Genomic DNA, 21,750 nt, shown 5'->3' on the forward strand with positions numbered 1-21,750 from the left:
CAAAAATAAACATCTGTGATGTTTCTGTACAAAAAGAACACCATGTTATGATACTGTTTGACATAGAAAAAAACCTTTGACACTGCATGGAGATATGGAATATTACTGAACCTTTATGACCTAGGATTGCAGGGAAATCTCCCACTGTTCATCAAAAACTTTCTGCACGAACAGACCTTTCAGGTTCGACTCCATAACCATTTATCTCACAGACTTATCCCACAGGAAGACGTCCCACAGAGCTCTGTACTTAGTGCCACTTAATTTATCCTAAAAATAAATTTGATAACACAACCCATAAAAAATAGTATCTCTTGCCATTCCCTCAATATGCGAATGGTGGAAAGACAGTTACAAGGTGTGATCAACAAAATTGTTACATGGACTAGAAACAATGGCTTCCGCCTCTCATCTCAAAAAACCATCAGGATACACTTTTGTAGGATACGAAATCTACATCCAGACTCAGAACTCCGATTCTGAGTCTGGGTTGATTGTCCACCATAAGTTACACTTATGGTGGACAATCAAGTAATTCCTGTAGTTTCTAGTATCTGCCTCCTAGATGACTGAGCCTTTTTGATAAAAACACTTACTTTCCTCGACCATATAAAAACCTCCATATAATATGCTAGAATAAACTAAACATTAAGAGTTCTCTCTGTGACAACACAGGGATCCAACTACTTTACACTGCTGCACCTATAACACAATCTAATATGGTCATGACTAGTTGCACACTAATAGATTATGCTCTATAGTGTACAGCTGTGCTAGACTAAGCACGCTATGATGGTGGCTTGACTCTATACATCACTGCAGGCTTTGCTTTGTACTTGGTGCATAACATACATCTCCAATCCAGAGCCTTTATGCTGAAGTCAGTGAATCTCCCTTACATTTATGCAGAGAAGCTCTCCTAGTAAGCTATGCAGCAAAACTCAAAGGACAACCAACTCACCCAACTTGGAAACTACTTTTCTCTCCAAAATTGGAAAACGTTTACAGAGACTACCCATCAATCAACCCATCAACAGGGATGCATCATCGATCTTCACTTAGTGAGCGGCAACTTGACTTAACCCTCCTATTGTGTTTGGGTCAATATGACGTGGTTGCCTTCTTTTAATGCCCATAAATCCTATATATATTTAAATATTTTGTTGCCACTCTGACTTTTACTAATTTATCCTAATAATGGTGTACCTAGATTGACAAAAAAATTTTACAGTTAGTTTTTTTTTATAAATGTAATTGTTACATTTATTGTGCTTTGGTCAATGTGACCCGACGATCATTTTTGTTAAAATTTAAGGAACAAGAAGCAAATCTATTATAAATGATCGTATTTTATAGGTTTTGTTTTATTTTCATAGAAATAACTTGCATTACCACGTTTCTTGAACAAGTTTCAACATGTGCGTTATGTGCATGTGATGAACGACAGGTTGATGCGTGTTGACGCTGGTGGGTGCTTGTTGGTGCCTTTTCGCATATATCTGCCAGTGCACTTGTGTGCCAGTTTTTCTTGACAAACATCAAGCTTGGTGCTACTCTAAGAGAAAACAGTAGGAAAAAATTGTTGAAGATGTGTACTAAGAGATCAGACGGACAGTGAAATTGAGAATCTTTTGTATGCTTCTGATGGTAATGGTAGTACTTCTGAAGCAGAGGTGAATAGTGAATCGGATGATGAAGTGGAACCCATGATTTCAAACGAAGCTGTCATGGCTAATTACATAACTTAAAAAAATGGCAATATAGTGTGGAACTGCAACATGCCTAATCAACAAGGAAGATTTTCATCAGAAAATATTATCACACTGAATCCTAGACCAAAAGGTATGCTACATCTAGAATATATGATATAAAATCCTCCTACTGCTTATTTTTTATGCCAAAAATTGTAAACTTAATTTTGAAGATATCAAATTTAGAAGGAAAAGAATTTATGGTGACTAGTTGCAAGAACCAACAGTAGTTGAATTAGAAGCATATTTTGGCCAACTGCTTGTAGCTGGAGTGTATAAATCTCATGGGATGGAAATGTAGGCCACCATATATTCAGGGCAACGATGTCCCTACAACGATTCCATGTAATTTCACAAATAATATGCTTTGATGATAAAGAAACTCTATCACAAAGGTGCCGGACTGATAAATTAGCTGCCATACGGGACTTGTGGGATAAATGGGTTGCAATTCTACCTACAGTCTATAATGTTAATGAAAATGTAACAGTAGATGAGCAACTGGTACCTTTTAGAGGCCGTTGCCCATTTAGGCAGTATATAGCCAACAAGCTAGCCAAATACAGAATCAAGGTTTGGACTTTATGCAATATTGTGTAAATACTTATGCATATAACATGTAAGTATACCTTGGAAAAAAAGGTGAACCTCCAGAAAAAGGCCAAGGTAAAAGAGTTGTGTTAGACCTTATATATGGTCTAAAAGGGCAAAACGTAATGTGTAATAATTTTTTTACATCTTACAAACTGGGGCAGTTGCTGTTGAAAAGAAATATTACCATCCTTGGTACTATTCGAAAAAACAAGCCCAAACTGCCAACCGAATTGGTCTGCAACAGGAAGGAAGTTCTACTTCAGCAGTAATACAATGGTAGTTTCTCATATTCCGAAACGGAATAAAAATATGACACTCATGAGCATCTTTCACGATTCTGGTGTGTGTGATAAAGATCATAAAAAGCCGTTTATGATTTTAGATTATAATAAAACCAAAGGTGCTGTAGATGCTTTAGACAAGTTGGTTATAACATACACATGCAGACAACAAACTAAAAGATGGCCAATGTCTATCTTTTATAATATTATGGATGTTTCTGCTTACAACGCCTATGTTTGAATGCTGGCAAACTTACAAAACATCGACTATTTCTGAAGAACTGGGTAATTTCTTGATTGCTCCCTTACTGCAAGAAAGAAAACACCTTTCTCGAAGTATTGCTGCTGCTGAAATGGTTTGAAGTGCACGACCATCAACCAACACTGCCAAAGCAAGGGAACAGCTGACCACAAATAAGTGGTCAGCTGTTCCAATATACTATGTTGTAATTGCCCAAAATACGTATGTAAAGCTCATGTATATTACTAGTACTGCCAAGACTGTAAAAAACTAAATGTATGATATAACTACAGGCTGCCCTCAACGCGGTTTGCTCTACGCTGATTTGCTATAACACTGTTCTTATATTATAACCCATATCTCACTCAAACGCTGTCACAACTCACTATGACTCTCTTTTACCACCTTGCAGATTAAATTTTTGCCTTGTTTAAAGAAAATGTTTCATCTGATGTAGTTGATAGCTTGAAAATGAATAGCAAAACAGCATTAAAAAGTTTCCCATGCCGACTTGCGCAATTTTCTCATGCTCAGTGAAATGTTCTTCCATGCTAATTTAATCGCAGTACGGTGGCTTGTTACATAGTCGTGAGATCAACATTTTAAAAATGATCAAGTATATTGCTTGTAATATCTGCGTTATATGCATTTATCTGAAGTCTAGTCATCACTCAGTACAGTCTTAGATAACGGACAGTTTACTCGAACATTATTAATGCAACACAGTTACATTTTCGAAGATGAATAATAGCGGATAAGAATTAAAAAGCAACAACACCTGGTCCTGGTATGAAGCCTACTATGGTAAGAAAAAGACTGAATTTGAAAATTAGATTATATGTTTTGAAGTGAATCAATTCCGTTCAATGACAAGTGGATGTGTGCAATCATTTAGGACTGGCAGATTCAAATGTAAGAACAATTATAAAAAATAAAGAATTAATTTTAGCAGTGGGAAAGACAGCTGTTCCACTGCAAACAACTGAATTAGTTAATTTAGGCCTTTAATTAATCATGGCCTTTCAATTATAATAGCTGGCTAGGCCAGCTATTATAATTGAAATGGGGAGACTTCTAAATAATTTTATTGAAGTAATATCCAACGCACAATTCCATTAAGTTAAATATTATTAAATAAAAAGTGATTAGCCTCTATATAGGATGATCTGAAGAAAGCTCATCTAAAAAAAAAAAAAAAAAATGTGGAACCATTTATAGCTAGTAAGGGCTGGTTCAATAGATTTAAAATTCAGGGAGAACCCATAAGTGCAGATCAAGAAGGAGCCAAAACTTTCAAAAAAGAACTTAATTATTGAAAAGAAGGGTTATACTTCTAAAACCAGTTTTTAACATAGATGAAACAGGACTTTTTTGGGAAAGTCTAAAAGAAGTTTCATATCGAAAGAAGAAAAAAACATGCCAGGCTTCAAAGTGGCAAAGGATCGCTTGACTTTATTGTTGAGTGGTAACGCTGCGGAGGATTTTAAAGTAAAAACCCTTTTATTTTACTAGGAAGAGGGCCAAAGTACAACACAAAGAATATAAAAACATGACAACCCAGGGCCATTGGATTAATAGATTCATAATTTTAATTGGCATTTAAGTTTAATTTTGATACGTAATGTAGTTACTTACCACATAATTATATAAGTATGTAATGGAGAATATTTTATTTGTACAGATTTTTAATATTAAATATTTTGACCGACATTTGCCGTCTTTTCACTACCGTTTATTATTTGTGAGTCGCAGTGGTATAGACCGTGACTCACAAATACATATGTTACATTATGAGTATCCGGTGCTAGCTTAGCGCTGATTCAGGTAGAGTTCTGTTTTTCTGGAATGAATTATCAGCGGTAAGTGGGGGTCACCTGTACTAGGTTTTTCAGATGTATGTAACAATTGTTTATCCATTACTGCCATTCATAAACAAACTTTTGGTCAATAATGCTACATATATTCTTATTTCTTTTATAATTTAGTGAACACATTACTGCCATATTAATTTAACACCACTAAAATGACACCCATAGACGCTCGGGTCATGTTGACCCGAACACAATAAGTGTAACCAAAATGCGAACACAGGAGGGTTAAATGATATAAAACTTACTGTCCCTTCTACTGTATATACCATGCCTCACCATGTGATTTATCAATCTCATCATGGCAAAAAAATTCCTATTCCTGACAGAACATGTTATAGTTGCATGCATCACTGACAGTACAATATGCACAGTTGGGTTTTATTTACAGGAAAGGAGATAATGACTTATCAACAGGCCAGTTAGCAGAGGGAGGGCAAATACATTAGAATTATGGAATATCTTTAAAGCAATCGTCATATAAGCTCTGAATGCATATATACAAAGTACTATTAAGAAAATACAGAATGAAGAGTATGCTGAGATGGATGAATACAAAGTTGGCCAGTTTAATAGAGCAGAAAAGATGGCATTTAAAAAAATCCACCTCATCTGTACGCCTCTAATGATTTCTGTAATCTGTCCTTAAATTCATTTAGACTACCCACTTCCATGACACCAAATAAAAATTTGTTCCAACAATTGATTACTCTGTTGAAAGCATTTTTGTATAGTTAACCTACATCTATTCTTTTTCAGTTTAAATTTGTCCCTTATGTGTGTTGTCTGAGAGAGTAAGGATCACCAGCATTTAATTTACTCATTCCATTAAAACCTTTTAAACACGTCAATCAGCTGCCCTCAAAATTGTCTATTACAGACACTGTAATTTGCTGAACTGAAGATTGTCTTGTAATGAATGGCCTTTCATAACAAGGCCATTCATAACAAGGAATTGTTATGAATGGCTTTATGATTACTCAGGGAATGCTCCCTGAGTAATCATGTTTTTGTTCTCTATACTCATTCCAACAGATCCATGCGCTTCCTAAAATGAGGCTTCCAGACCTGTATATAGTATTCAAGATGCAGTCTTACTGTTGCCTTATAAATGGAATAACCACATCCTTGTCCCTGTTGGCAAAATTCCTGTATATCATTGACAAAATCCCATGAGCTGTCCCGGCAGCCTGTCTGCTCTGTCAGAGAATGTCATATCTGGCTGCACAATTACTCCCAGGTCTTTTTCATTCTCCACTACTCTGAGTGTGGTACCACAGTCGGTATGTTAATGTGGGATTACTGCTATCCATATGAAATACCTTGCATTTGTCACTGTTAAACTTCATTTGCCACTTAGCTCATCTGCCTAATTTCTATAGGTTTTCTTCCTTTATTCTACCCTGATTTCTATCATTAACTGCCATGTATCTTGTATAACCTTAGTATCATCAACAGGCGTAGGCATTAAAAGTGATGTGCCTTCGTCTGTATTAGTATTAACTATGTTGTTATTTGTTGTTATTTAGTTTTTAGGAGCATTAGCAACTAAGGCCATATTGCTCCGGGGATATGCGGTGGTCAATCCCTGACCTTTCCGTATTTGGTGGCTCACGGGCTCGAACCCCGGTCTAATCAAGAAGCATGTGCTACGCACTGCTGCTCCTGCCCACCTGGCTACGGAGGCGCCTAGTATTAACTATATGGTGCAAGAAACTAGGGGGGGGGGTGTTGGGCGAGAGAGACTTATTCTGGTAAATAACAACTTAGTGCCTAATAGAATACTTCGTACAGTTCAGACTATTCCTTGTAATATGAATTTGTTGTATAATAACTATAAAAATTTCATTTCATCATCATCATTCACTTTAAGTGATTATTCAGATTCCATGGACTGTTCTGTTTTATTATTAAGTGATTTGGTGAAAACTGCTTTATAAAAGCAATGCTGCCAAAACAAAAACTTGAAACTTGGACATTTCAAGGTAAACTGAAAATTGTTGATAAGAGTGCAAAATGGAGAATGCTTTGAAATTGCCTGTTGAATGTAATGTTGATGTACCAGCAGTTAGGAATATTTTTAAAAAATGAAATAAAAAGGTAAAATTTGTTACATTTTTTATGTAGCATGTCTGAAAGGTAAATGATGAAACAAGCAAAACTTCTGCAGTTTGTGGGTGTTCAGTAGAAACATGTAATAGGAATTCTGATTCCTCAATATTTGCTATTAGAAAAGGACAAGTGGTTAAACGAGTAATTAAAAGTCAACAAATCATTTCATGTGTCACTAGGATATCTTTGGGGGAAAAAACATCATGGGGTCCAACAACTTGAAATACATGTTGAAAAGCTGAGTGTTGAACAATTAGCTGCCACATTATTCTGACAAGAATTTTCACTCTTGATTGAAAGACATAATCTGTCTTTTGTGTGAACATAAGTGCTGATGAACCTTCAATGTTTTGTAAAGTGCCTCCATCAAAAATATTCGCCACTTTAGACTGAAAGAATAGTACTTGGATATAAAAGCTGCAAGGAGTGCGTAACTGTAATATGTTCCAATACCGACAGTTTTTAAATTATGTACAGTGGGATCAACTGACGATGTTACCAACAGTACATTCTAAGTGGGAAGCATTCAAGGAATTAATCGTGGAGGCTACTAAAAGTTTCATACCTATTAAGAAATATTGTTCAAGGTTTAGGCCTAAATGGTTGTCAAATTAACTAATGAGACTCGTAACAGAGAAGAAAAATGCATGGGATGCATACAAATTAACACGTGACACAGAAGCCTATGGCAGATATAAGTTAATCTGTAATCAGGTCACAAAGGAGGTTCGGCAGGCGAAGGCAGATTACAAGAAATCTTTGGAAAAAGATGCTAAGAAAAACAGCAAGGATTTCTTTACTTATATAAACTCTGAAAGGAAGGGGATGAATCCGATTGATCCACTTGACATCGATGGTTCGACTGTTGATGATCCTGCTCAGATAGCAAACAAACTGAATGAGTATTTTGCATCTACATTCACACATGAGGAGTTATTAAGGTTTGAAAATGGCAGAAGGTTATCAAATTGTAGCAGGGTGCTTAATGATCTTGTAATAACTGAGAGAAAAGTGGAGGAGAAATTGTTGAAGTTAAACGTAAGAAAAGCACCCGGGGTGGATGGGATCTATCCAGTTATATTAAAGGAGGCCGCAAAGCAACTAAGCAAACCCTTAGCCCTAATTATGAGAGCATCCTTGGACTCAGGGGAGGTTCCCACGGACTGGAGATGTGCAAATGTATCCCCAATTCACAAAGGGGGATCGAAGGGTGACACGAGTAATTACAGACCAGTTAGTTTAACTTTTGTTGCGGGTAAAATAATGGAGTCGCTGGTTAAAGATGCATTGCAGGATCATCTAGACAAGACAGCAGCAATAATTCAGACACAGCATGGGTTTGTTAAGGGAAAGTCTTGTCTGACAAATTTGATAGGATATTATGATGTGGTTACAAAGGAACTGGATGCAAAAAATAATTTTGATATCATATATTTGGATTTCAGGAGAAGCTTTTGACAGTGTTGCGCATGGAAGACTATTGTACAAATTGGAGCAGAATGGTATTAAGGGTAAGTTGCTACAATGGATAAAAGGATGGTTAAGTGGGAGAAGACAGGGTGGTAATCAATGGGTGCTGCTCTTCTTGGACTAATGTTATTAGTGGAGTCCCACAGGGTTCAGTGTTAGGTCCACTGTTTTGTATATTTATCAATGATATTGATGAAGGTACATCAATCTTAATGTCGAAGTTTGCAGATGATACAAAGGTTGGCAGGGTTGTTAATGACAGTAATGGCAGTTTGCTACTGCAACAGGATCTAGATAATTTGGGCAGATGGGCTAAGAAGTGGCAACTGAAGTTTAACCTTGACAAATGCAAAGTACTGCATATGGGTAGAAGTAACCCCAGAGAAACGTACCAACTGTGTGGTACTACACTTAAGGTGGTAGAAAATGAAAGAGACCTGGGAGTAATTGTGCAGTCAGATAGGAAGTTCTCTGAGCAATGTAGACAGGCTGCCAGGGCAGGTCATGGGCGTTTTGTCAATGATATATAGGAATTTTGCTAGCAGGGAAAAGGAGGTGATTATCCCTCTGTATAAGGCAATGGTCAGGCCACGCCTTGAGTACTGCGTACAGGTCTGGAGGCCTCATTTTAGGAAGGATGTAGATTTACTTGAGCATGTACAGAGAAGGGCAACAAGATTGGTGAGGGGAATGAAGGGATCCTCTTACCAAGAGATGCTTAAGTTCTACAAATTGCAGTGGCTGGAGACTAGGCACCTGCCCGGTGATGTGATTGACTTGTATAAGGCCTTGAATGGGTTGAGCAAGCTGAATTCTGATGGGATCCTTCCACTTATTCAGATTACGAACCTAAGGGGGCATAAATTCAAATTAAGAAAAGACAGATGTAGAATAGATGTGCGGAAATTTGCCTTTAGCCAGCGGGTGGTTAATTGTTGGAACAAACTTCCATCTGTTGTGGAAGTTGATAGGTTGAATAAATTTAAGGAGGAACTGGACAGGCATTTGGAGGGAATGGTGTGATTTTTTTTTTTTTTTTTTTTTCTTTTTGGCTGATGCTGCATAAGCTCATACATTTGCTTTCTTGCATCACATGCCACTACTACTACTACTACTCACCACTTTAGACTGAAAGAATAGTACTTGGATATAAAAGCTGCAAGGAGTGCATAACTGTAATATGTTCCAATACCACAGTACACAAGCATAAAATTGCTTATAGTTGGGAAAGCTATGCAGCTAAGATCTTTCAAGAGAACAAAGTTCTTACAATTTAAATACTACAAAACCTAAATCTTGGATGAATCAAGAAATTTTAAAAAATTTAGATTTTTAATCACATGATTCCATCCTTAATCCAGGCAGCTTGATCCAGTAAGCAAACTTCCTATAATCTTGTTTAAATTTCTTCCCCTGTAATTTGAATTTATGGCACTAATTCTGAAATTCTTTATAACAATCAGGTTCCCTCTAAGGTTTCTGGTTGCCAATCTCCATAGCCCACATAAACAAAGTCTACAGTCACCCTTTGGCCAATCTCATCGATCCATTGTCCATCATGCAAATTGTTCATTTTCCTCACTTTTGGTGAGGAGTTGTCAATTTGGTTGTTTGGTGTTTTGTGACACTGTAACCACAAGGTCAGGATCACCTAAGAAGCAGACATGTTGGACAAGAGACAATCTGATACAACTTGCAGACAACTTAAGAAGCAGAGGAGAAAACACTCATGGAACATATTTGCTAGTTTCTATTAGTAATAGATTTTAAACTTTGCATAGGTGAAGCACTTATTTTAAGTACAGTGGATTCCAGTTATTTCGGCCACGGGTTAATTGGGGCAGCCATTTTTTTGGGTCAGATCTTAAAAAACCAAACCCAATTGAGAAAATAACCAGGGTTTACTTTCCTTAATTGGAACAACATGCTGTTTAATTGGAGCAGGAGACTGTAGCACTGGAGACTACCCTATGATTGTCTCCGACAGTACCACGTGGTTCGGTCGGATTTCTGGAGGTCACAACCATAAAACAATAAAAACGATTAGCAGTCACCTGTTTATTGGGCTTTTCTGTTAGTGCAATCTATCATAAATGGATAGGAAACTCGATCTTATTGAATTTGCGATAATACTGACAGCTGGAATTCTGTGGGTTATTATGGTGGAAATGTGTTTACGCTTCCATGGAATCTTCAATTATATAAAAAAATTAATTTTCAGAATCTTCTCTTCATTCCTATTTTTAAAGCTTCATAACTTGTAACTCCGTTTTCACTTGCATGTATCGTGTTCTTTGTTATTGATTCCTTATCTTTTTACCGTTTTAAATTTTAATCCTCACCCACAAATATCAGTTAGTTAGTATGTACATATTACAGTACGTATTAATTATTCCGATTTTCATGTATCATTTAATTTTTTAATTTGTAAGCTAATAAAAGGTAAATTTGTGCTTAATATACTTTTATAGCCTGTGGATAACATTCCTCCTATTTTCGCTAATTAGAATCGCTGTTTAATAGAATCAAAATTCAAATCACAAACGTGATCACAATGACCAGCGCTTATTACACATCATATAGTAAACAGTACTTTACTGTGGTGAGTCCATCGTAACGTGATTTGATTGTACCAATAGTAAAGCGGGGGGTCCATTGTAATTTTAACTATTTACATGAAACTTCTGTTAATTGGGGCAGCCGATTAATCGGACCAAAATGCACTAATCCCAATGTGTCCCAAATAACCGGAATCGATTGTATTTAAATTGTAATTTTTTAAAGCTTGTTGCTGCAAAAAAAATTAAAGCGTTTTACTGTGTGTGATATTCATGTTGTGATTGTTTAATAAAGGACATTGTTATCAAAATAATTGTTTTATTTTTATGAATAACTGCATATAAAAACTGCACAAGATATCTTAGTGTGTAGATATCTAAGAGATGAGAATTTGTGATAATTTAGTATTAATTGATAATATTGAAATAGCCTTGAAGCTATTTGAAGCTTAGAATTTTTAGTTTTGAAGTCTGCTTTCCCTCCATCCTGAAAAATATTTCAGTAGAATTCCTTTAACTGTTGGTTTACCACCATATAATAGTAATATCTTCCAAAGGCTTTTCAGTGGCCACATAGATTAGTTTCATCTGGAGTGAGCGACTGTAATTAGCACATGAATTAGCATTAAGCAATTATATTTTTATTTGTAAATATGACAAAAAAATCAAACTAGTGTGTCAGTTTGATTTTTGTCCTATATACAGTGTGTTACCTGAAAATGAATGAATATTGTTTTTAACTTCATAATTGGTACTGATTTTAGCTGCTTATCATAAAACTTATAAGAAAACTTGTTTAATATAATTAAGCCAATTTATTATCCTCAATGAATATGCATAAAAAGTTGAATAAATCAGTAATAGCATTGATTATGTTATTGACAAGTCAGGTGGAGATGGTTGCACCATTTCAATTCATTTCGCAGTTATAAAAAAAAACATCTCCCATTTAGGCATAGATGTGCAGAATATCAAAAGAATATGGCTGGGACAAACCAAGAGAAACAAACTGTCAGCATATGTGTAACTCAATGTACAGTACATCACTAGGTTGTGATAGCATGCTAGCCATTTTTCTCTGTGGCATATAATCATAAGTGAATGTTCTTTTTCAGGTCGTGGTCGGGGTAGAGGTGGTGGAAGAAGTCGGACTTTTCAAAACCGTGGATTTAATAATGATGGATTTCCACAGTCTATTGATACATGGACCAATAGCACAGCAGAGCAGGTGGATGCATGTGGAAGTGGAGATGCTACAATGACTGTCGGTAAGTGCTTTAAATACCTGAATGTAGTTCAGCACAAAATAAAAGAATGTTATTGTTTTAAATCACAGGTTCTAAAACTTATGCCTTTCACCCCCTAAAATATTCAATTCCCTTCATAAAATTCTATTCCCTCCCATTTTCCAAAAGCAAATAAAACAGATCTGACATAAAATTTAGTTATGAGTATACATGATGTTATAAATTAATATATACTTCATTAGATCTAATAATCTTAGATTGAAATAAAATATGCTTCATACCTGCATTAATGGGGCTGTTTGTCTGTGTTTCTTGAAATAAGTGTTTCATAAAACTATCCCCCCCCCACACACAAGCAAGCTTGCCCCACACCTTGGGAACCTCTGTTTCAAATGTTTTGCTCAGCATTTCTTTACTTTTGACCAATCAAAATTGAAAAAGATGCCTATTTATTTCTAGTTATGCAGGAAATGAAATTGTGCCTAATTTCAGATTGTGTTGTATCATCATAGCTTCTGCTGCCAATGCTTCAGATTTATAACAATGGATGTATTAAATTTTTAAAACGAATTCTGCAAATTTTTGTTTAATTTCATTCTTTGACTTCAGGTAACAAATTGCCTGTTGGGTGTTCTAGTCTGTTCAGCATAAAATGGAGAACTTGTGAAATGATATGTATAATGCTATTCTGTTAGATGTAATTTTAAACCATATATTTTTTTTAATTGAAATTTTATTTTTTTATTATTTTTTTTTTTCTTGTATGCATGTTGAGAAGCTAAATTTGATTTAGCAGTTTCTTTCACTAAGGTATCAAAGAAATATGTAGCATAGAATAAAATTTTCTGTTTATTATAAAATTTGGAATGGGTAATACACTTGCATTGTGCCCTGTGTGGTATGCGATTTAGTATTAGTAAGGCTAAATGATGCAAGGAAGTGGACTTTTTCTGTAAAATAAAAAAAAAAAAAATAATAAATATATAAATAAAATAAAACAAAACAGAATATTCATACTGTTTCTATTCCACAAGATAACAATCCAAGTATGATTTCAATTTAGTTAGACCTACTATTTCTGCCACACTGGGAGATAGTGTTCGACAATTCGGCCCACAAATCAACTTCATGTAGTCCAGTGTTCTGTTATTCCCTGAGATTTTATGAAATACTATACTGGTAAACAAACCTTTGGCTGTAACATAATATAAAATGCATAAGTAATCAGTGAAATTTAATTTCTAAGTCTGGATTTTAAAAAAAAATTATATGCAACTGCCTGTTCTGAAATCAAAGGTGTGGATAGTCTTTTTTTTTTTTTTTTAGAATTATAATTAGTGTGTGTAAATAAAGTATTAAAAATGAGAATGTTTTAAAGCCAATATTTATCGTCCACCAGTAAATTTGAATTAGCATATCGAATAATTTTGTTTTCCCTATACCAGTATTACATAGGCTTAGTAGTAAAAGCTTCATTTAATAGCTTTATTTGGTGTGGAAAATTTTTTATCAGTATAAAGCAATTCATTAATAGTAATGAATTTCAACAAAGATTGTAATAGTAGATGTTTTTACAAACTACTCTGCCATGCAAATAGCATGTGTAAATCAAAATGTTTGCTATGTGGGTGCATCCATCTGATTGCTCAAACAGTATTTTTACAGATACTTTCAAATTTAATCCTAACTTGCAACATTTCCTCAACATTTTCCTGTACTTTTTTAAGTAAATTCTAAAATCTACTAAAGCTTTTAAAAGATGACAGCTGCTCTAAGTCATCTTTTGTCCCTGGCAGATATAACTTGTTCCTATTCCGCCTGTTTTCTTTACAAAATATATTTCATTTTCTTAACAGAAGAGTCACTAACAATAGCTACTTTTAGTGAAACCAGCACCCATTTCTTTGGGGATGCTTCTCCATTGTGACTGTAGCCTTTTTAATTTCTTCTAGGATGAGCCCTGCTCGTCATGCCCCCATAAACCTATTAGAATGATGAATTTTTCCTTAAGCTTCCTCACACACTCTGCAGTGAATATATGCATCCCTTTCCTTTTCCCTGGATGAAGTAGTAGTAGTGGCACGTGATGCAAGACAGCAAGTGTATGAGCTTATGCAGCATCAGCCAAAAAAAAAATACATGCCATTCCCTCCAAATGCCTGTCCAGTTCCTCCTTAGATTTTTTGTAACCTATCAACTTCCACAACGACAGATGGAAGTTTGTTCTAGCAATTAACCACCCGCTGGCTAAATGCAAATTTCTGCACATCTATTCTACATCTGTCCTTCCTCAATTTCAATTTATTCCCCCTCAGGTTCGTAATCTGAACAAGTGGAAGAATCCCATCAGAATTCAGCTTGCTCAACCCATTCAAGGCCTTATACACGTCAATCAGATCACCGTGCAGGTGCCTAGTCTCCAGCCACTGCAATTTGTAGAACTTAAGCATCTCTTGGTAAGAGGATCCCTTCATTCCCCTCACTAATCTTGTTGCCCTTCTCTGTACACGCTCAAGCAAATCTACATCCTTCCTAAAATGAGGCCTCCAGACCTGTACAAAGTACTCAAGGCGTGGCCTGACCATTGCCTTATACAGAGGGACAATCACCTCCTTTTCCCTGCTAGCAAAATTGCTATACAGTAATACCCCGACTTACGCTACCCCGACTTACGCGAACTCGGAGTTACGCGGTTCTTGATTTTTTCGTTTGGCAACGCTGCCGCCCACTATCTTCAAGGTCGTTTTTCATATGTTATCGATATCCGGTTCGACGGCGGAGATTGAGAGCGAAAGATGAACAAAATTAAACTTTGCTGCTTTTATGTTTTTTATATCAGTGAAGGGGAAACACATTTCACCATAATAACGTAAAAACCAACACAATTCCAGCTATCGGTATAATCGCAAATGCAATTAGATCGAGTTTACTACCAGTTTATAACAGATTTCACTAGCAGAAACGCAACTGGATTTTTATTGTTTTATGGTAGTAACCCCTAGAAATGTGAGGTGTTAATAGTGTATCTCTGCCTTTATGGTGTTGTTTATTCAGTTGCTACATGCGCGCAGCTTTGTTTATGCGTATCAAGCGTGCTCCTCGTTTTGTAATTGTGCTTTATTCCCTAAAAATGAGTAAAATACTTAATTAAAAGGTGTGAAAAGGAAGCGTCCTGGTGAAGACACTGCAGATTCAGAGAGAAAAAGAAAAGCAATTATCGATAAACAGAGGCGGACTGGATCAAAAATTCTTACCCGGGAAAATTTATAGTGGCCTCGCACTATGGTTTATGGCCAAAATCACACTGGCCCACCGGGGTTTCCCCGGTAAGGCTTATGGCCAGTCCACCTCTGTCGATAGAGAAAAAATATGAAATTGTGAAACGCTTTGAGCGAAATGAAAGACCATGTGATATTGCACGTGCTACAGGCCTAAATGAAGCAACGGCGAAAAGCACATGACAATTGCAAACTTGGCAGGTTGAAAATTGAAAAGATCTCAATTGTAAAGGGCTTAAAAATTTTAGAAAACATAGACTCCAACGAAGAACGCGTTATAGCTACAAAGCAAGGAATAAAAAAATTATTAGCTTGCTACGAAGAAATTCTGTGTGAAAAAAAGGAACGCGCTGTGTCGTCAGACGAATTTGTTAGATTTTATGAAGCCATCGACATCGAAATAACTTTTTAACGTAAGTCATTTGTTTTTTTAATACATATTTTGTATTAATATGTATAAAGAACTGCAATTTTATTAATATTTTTCTTCTAAACTAGTGTTTTTGTTAGTTCTTGGTCCCAATTAAGCAAAATTTATATGTATTTATATGCAAAGTTGTACCCCGACTTACGCGAATTCGACTTACGCGATTTTCGTCGGACCCACCTATCGCGTAACTTCGGGGTATTACTGTATATCATTGACAAAACGCCCATGACCTGCCCTGGCAGCCTGTCTGCATTGCTCAGAAAACTTCATATCTGACTGCTCAAAATTATTCCCAGGTCTTTTTCATTTTCTACCACTTTAAGTGTAGTACCACACAGTTGGTACGTTTCTCTGGGGAAACTTCTACCCATATTCAGTACTTTGCATTTGTCAAGGTTAAACTTCAGTTGCCACTTCTTAGCCCATCTGCCCAAATTTTCTAGATCCTGTTGCAGTAGCACACTGCCATTACTGTCATTAACAACCCTGCCAACCTTTGTATCATCTGCAAACTTTGACACTAAGCCTGATATACCTTCATCAATATCATTGATAAATATAGAAAAAAAAAACCAGGACCCGACACCGAACCCTGTGGGACTCCACTAATAACATCAGTCCACGAAGAGCAGCACCCATTGATTATCACCTTCTGTCTTCTCCCGCTCAACCATTCTTTTATCCATTGTAGCAACTTACCCTTAATACCATTCTGCTCCAATTTGTACAATAGTCTTCCATGCGCAACAGTTGCAAAAGCTTTCCTGAAATCCTAATATATATCAAAGTTATTTTTTGCATCCAGTTCCTTTGTAACCACATCATAATATCCTATCAAATTTGTCAGACAAGACTTTCCCTTAACAAACCCATGCTGTTTCTGAATTATTGCTGCAGTCTTGTCTAGATGATCCTGCAATGCATCTTTAACCAGTGACTCTATTATTTTACCCGCAACAGAAGTTAAATTAACTGGTCTGTAATTACTCGTGTCACCCTTTGATCCCCCTTTGTGAATTGGGGTACATTTGCACTTTTCCAGTCCGTGGGGACCTCCCCTGTCCAAGGATGCTCTCATAATTATGGCTAAGGGTTTGCTTAGTTGCCTTGCCGCCTTCTTTAATATAACTGGATAGATCTCATCCACTCCAGGTGCCTTTCTTATGTTTAACTTCAACAATTTCTCCTCCACTTTGCTCTCAGTTATTACAAAATCATTAAGCACCCTGCTACAATTTGATAATTTTCTGCCATTTTCAAACCTTAACTCCTCAAGTGTGAATGTAGATGCAAAATACTGAATGAGTATTTTGCTTCTACTGAAGATCTCAGAAAAAGGCAACAAGCATCACAATAAATGTGACTGTTGCATTAGAGAACTGCCATTGACTGTTTCCCTCAAGCTGAAGAATCCCCCCACTACAAACTTTGATCTTGTTGTTTTTGTTCTCTTGTTAGACAAATTTTCTAGACTAAATTTAATTTAAAATTACCAATCTAGCAGATAAGTATATAACAGTGCAAAGCTATTCCCAGATTCTTGTACATGATATATACTATTATGTTTCTAGATGTACTGTGAGCCATCTATATTCCTAGCTTAATACAAAAATATGCCAACTAGGGCTTACAATATCAGTCAAAATCTTAATACTGGTATTTTGATATTTTTCATTTATGATACCAGTATTCCAAAAACACATTTTTCTCAATAAATTGATGGCAATTAGGTGAAATTAAAGGAAGGAAAAAATAAGTACTGTAATTACTTAAATTCATGTTTTAAATAAACTTATTGCAATAATAAATATTCTGAAAAAAATTATTAGTTATTCTAATAACAAAAAAAAATAAAATATATTGATACTGCAAAGTTTAGTTATGTTTTCGCATCCCTATAAAGTGAGCTCTTAAGAAACATAAGCATATAGTGTTATCGTTTAAACTGGATCTAATTTTGGTACAATATATGATTAGCGGCAGAAAATGGCCCTTCGGATTTTATGCTGGTTGGTGCCATTGTACTGAGATAGTCATAGACAATCTCAGTCTGTATATTCTAGGCTTTGAACTTCTTTAGAAGTAATATTAAAAAAATATTTCATTAATTCTCATTAGAGTCGGGCAATTTCTTATTTTGGAAAGAATTTGTGGAACACATGTTCTGTCCCATTTTGTCTTCCAAGGTTGAATTCTGTTCATTTTCTGAAGGAGAAAGATGTTTTATTATGCAAAGTATAATTTTCACTATAATATCTTTTCTGAGTCTGGGAGGCAGCAAAGAGTCAGGATAAGGAATAAAGAAGAGAGCAAAGAGTGCAGTTAAGGAATTCTTCACATATATAAATGCAAAGAGAAGGACAAATCAGATCGGACCCATATGTAATTGCATGGGATTGTATTAGATACCCCCAACTGATGTTGCAGATGAACTGAACAGTAACTTTGCGTCGATATTTACAAAAGAAAAACTCTTTGTCAATGGGAACATATGGGAGTGAAGTGGAAAAATATGTAATTAATGATATTGAAATTTCACATAATTATTTAATGAAAACATTTTCAAGCCTACAGGCAAGTAAGGCTCCTGGGGTTGATGGCAAATACCCTATAATTTTCATTGAGGGTGCAACTGAGTGGATTGAACCATTCAGGCTAATTATGAGAGCATTACTGGACTCAGGAGAGATTCCATTGGATTGGAAAAGCACCAATGTATTGCCAATACATAAGGCCGGTTCTAATAGTGTAGTGGGAAATTACTAATCGGTCAGTCTAACTTCAATAGTAGGGAAAATCATGGGGGCAATGATCAAGGGTGGAATTCAGGATCATTTAGAAAGAAATGGAATTCTGAAGGATATGCAACATGGTTTTGTAAAGGGAAAATCGTGTTTAACTAATCTGCTTAGCTATTTTGACAGGGTCACTCGTGAGCAAGATTTAGGAAATAATTTCGACATTGTTTATTTATATTTCAGCAAAGCATTGATTCAGTCCCAGATGAGCGGTTACTTTATAAGCTGGAACAGGTTTGAATCACAGGGAAAATCCTTAGATGGATAGCAGGATGTCTTGATGGCACCAGGCAGAGGGTTGTGATAAATGGTTATTCCTTAGATTGGGTTGATGTAAGAAGCCTGGTTTCCCAAGGATCATTATTGGGACCACTGTTGTTGATCTTAAATGACATCTATGAAGGGATGGAGAGCGTGATGTCTAAAGTTGCAGGTGATGTAAAGATCGGTAGAGTAGGTAATGATCACTGCCAAGCAGCTTCTTCAGAGTGACCTAGATAGACTTCCGGATGGTCAGAAAAGTGGCAGCTATGCTTTAATTCAGCAAAATGTAGGGTCTTACACCTCGGGAACAGCAACCCCCAAATAATTTTTCCACTTGGTAGAGTTGAACTAAAGTCAGCACTGGAGGAAAGGGACTTGGGAGTTATGATATGATCAGACATGAAGTTCTCCGAGAATTGTGAACAGGTTGAATTGAGGTTGACAAAATTTTCACGGTTATAAATGATTCTAGAATTAGGGGTCATAAATTGAAATTACGGTGGTGGTGGTGGGGGGAAACAGTTTAGAATGGATTGCAGGAAGTTTTATTTTAGCCAGAGAGTTAGAAATTACTGGAATAAGTTACTTACATGAGTGGTTGGGGAAATCCAAGGGTCAGCTGGATGGGAGGAGAGAAATGCATAGTCTATTTGTTGTCTATTTTCTTTTCTTTTATTATTTATTAATTATTTATTTTATTATAATTTTCAATCCCCCCCCCTGCAACATAAGCCTTAAGCTTCCTTGCACCATATAGCCATTACTAATACTAAATAATTTGCTATTGTATTGTGTCCTGCTTTGCAAATACTGAAGAACCTGTAATAAATTTATCTTCTGTGAAGTACAGGGTTTCAATGCCATATGCAATTCTCTAGCTGTTTGAGAATTTTGATTGCTGAGAGTTTATGAAAATTTTATGGCAGCATCTGCAGTTAAAAGATTTGCTTCTTTGTAGCATAGTGCATCTACCGCTAACTTTCTAGGTATTAATGTAGATATAGCCGCAGGTAATAAATTAAATTCATCCTCACAGAAATAAATACTTGAATCTAAATAAATTAAAGCTTTCTGCACACAATATCTCAACTCAAAAAAGCTTTCAAGCATGGACAATAAACTGTTCCAATGAGTCTTGGAATCTAATTGCACGACAAATTATTTGCCAAATTCTGCTGAAGTATACTTTTGTGTATATTTATCATTTTTGGTTGGTGGTTATAAAATCACATAAAGGTGATTTTATAACCTTTGTGATTAAATCATAAACAATTATTTTTTTATATTTGAAAAACCAATATTTTTGTATCAATACCGGTATTTGAATACCGGGAAAAAAAAATACCAGGATCTCGGTATTGTAAGCCCTAATGCCAACCCATGTTAGTGATTATGAACTTTGAGTTACTTATTTAGTACAATTTGTACACTGCAATTACTATTATACGTATTACACTACAAGTTATTAATTTGGCAGATGCTCTCTGCCAAAATCACGAACGACAAAGATTCTAGGAAATATGAAAATTAGTATTGGGTAGTGGCAAATGATGCGAGAAAGCAAGCTTATACAGAATCAGAAAAAGGGGGGGGGGGGAATCACATTTCACTTATCCAGCCCTCCAGTAGTGTCCAGTTCTTCCTTGACCATTTGTTCAAGTTATCCATTTCCACAAGAGAGGTAGTTTTTTCCAGCAATCAACAACTCACTGGCTAAAGGTAAATATCTGCACATCTATTCTGCAACCATCCTTCATGTGTGTGTAGTCTGAGCGAGAGGAAGAATCCCATCAGAATTGAGTTTGTTCAATCCATTCAAAGTCTTAAACAACTCTATCAGATCACATCACAGGTACCTAGTCTCCAGATTCTGCAGAACTGAAGCCTTTCTTGGTGAGGAAACTCCTTTGTTCCCCCTCACCAGTGTTGTTACCCTTCACTGTGCCCATTCCAGCTGCTCTACATCCTTCCTAAAATGATCCCTTCAGATGTGTATACAGTAGTCAAGATGTGGCCTGAACATTGCCAATGTGATAATCACCTCCTTATCCCTGCCAGCAAAATTACTGTATATCACTGTATCAGCTGTCCTGGCAGCTTGTCTGGACTGGTCAGAGAAATTCATATCTTACTTCACAATGACCAAGTCTTTTATTTACACTATCCTGAGTCTAGTACCACACAATTGGTACATTTCTCTGAGGTTACTGCTACCCATATGGAGTACTTTGCATTTGTCAATGTTAAACTTCAATTGCCACTTCTCAGCCCATCTGCCAAATTTTTTTAGATCTTGTTACAGTAGCACACCATCATTACTGTCATTAATCACTTTGCCAACCTTTGTATCATCTGCAAACTTAGACATTAAGCATAATATACATTCATCAATATCACTAATAAATACAGAAAACAGTGGGCCCAGCACCGAATCCTTGGGGACTTCACTAATAACATTAGTCCATGAGGAGCAGTGTCCATTGATAACCACTCTGTCTTCACCCAATCAACCATCTCTTTATCCATAGCAGTAACTTGCACTTAACTCTGTACTGCTCCAATTTACACAGCAGTCTTTTATGTGCAACAGTATCAAAATCTCTGAAATACAAGTATATGATATCAAAATAAATTTTTGCTTGCAGTTCCTTTGTGACTGCATCATAGTATCCAATCATATTTGATTTTCCCTTAACAAATCGATGCTGTGACTGAAGTTTAACTGTACTCCTGTCTAGATGGTCTGCCACAGTTGTTCTCAAACCTTTTTTGGTTTGTGGTGCACTGTAAAACATAAAGATTTTGTCGCACTTTGTGTACAAAATTAAAAAAATATATCAATATATTTTAAACTACGA

At 36.0% G+C, this 21,750-nt stretch overlaps 1 protein-coding gene across 6 annotated transcripts in view; it reads left to right on the plus strand.

Moving 5' to 3' along the window:
• The window catches only part of lig (ubiquitin-associated protein-like lingerer), a 574,370-nt gene that overhangs the window by 143,055 nt on the left and 409,565 nt on the right, over positions 1–21,750 (plus strand). For all 6 annotated transcript variants that reach the window (XM_090377982.1, XM_090377983.1, XM_090377981.1 and 3 more), the window contains exon 7: positions 11,991–12,143. In XM_090377982.1, the coding sequence (XP_090234108.1) occupies positions 11,991–12,143 (153 nt within the window). The remainder of the gene's footprint in view (positions 1–11,990; positions 12,144–21,750) is intronic.

The sequence above is a fragment of the Mastigoproctus giganteus genome, chromosome 7 (genome assembly GCF_048544385.1).
Source record: "Mastigoproctus giganteus isolate SK-2022 chromosome 7, ASM4854438v1, whole genome shotgun sequence".
NCBI classification, from domain to species: Eukaryota; Metazoa; Arthropoda; class Arachnida; order Uropygi; family Thelyphonidae; genus Mastigoproctus; species Mastigoproctus giganteus.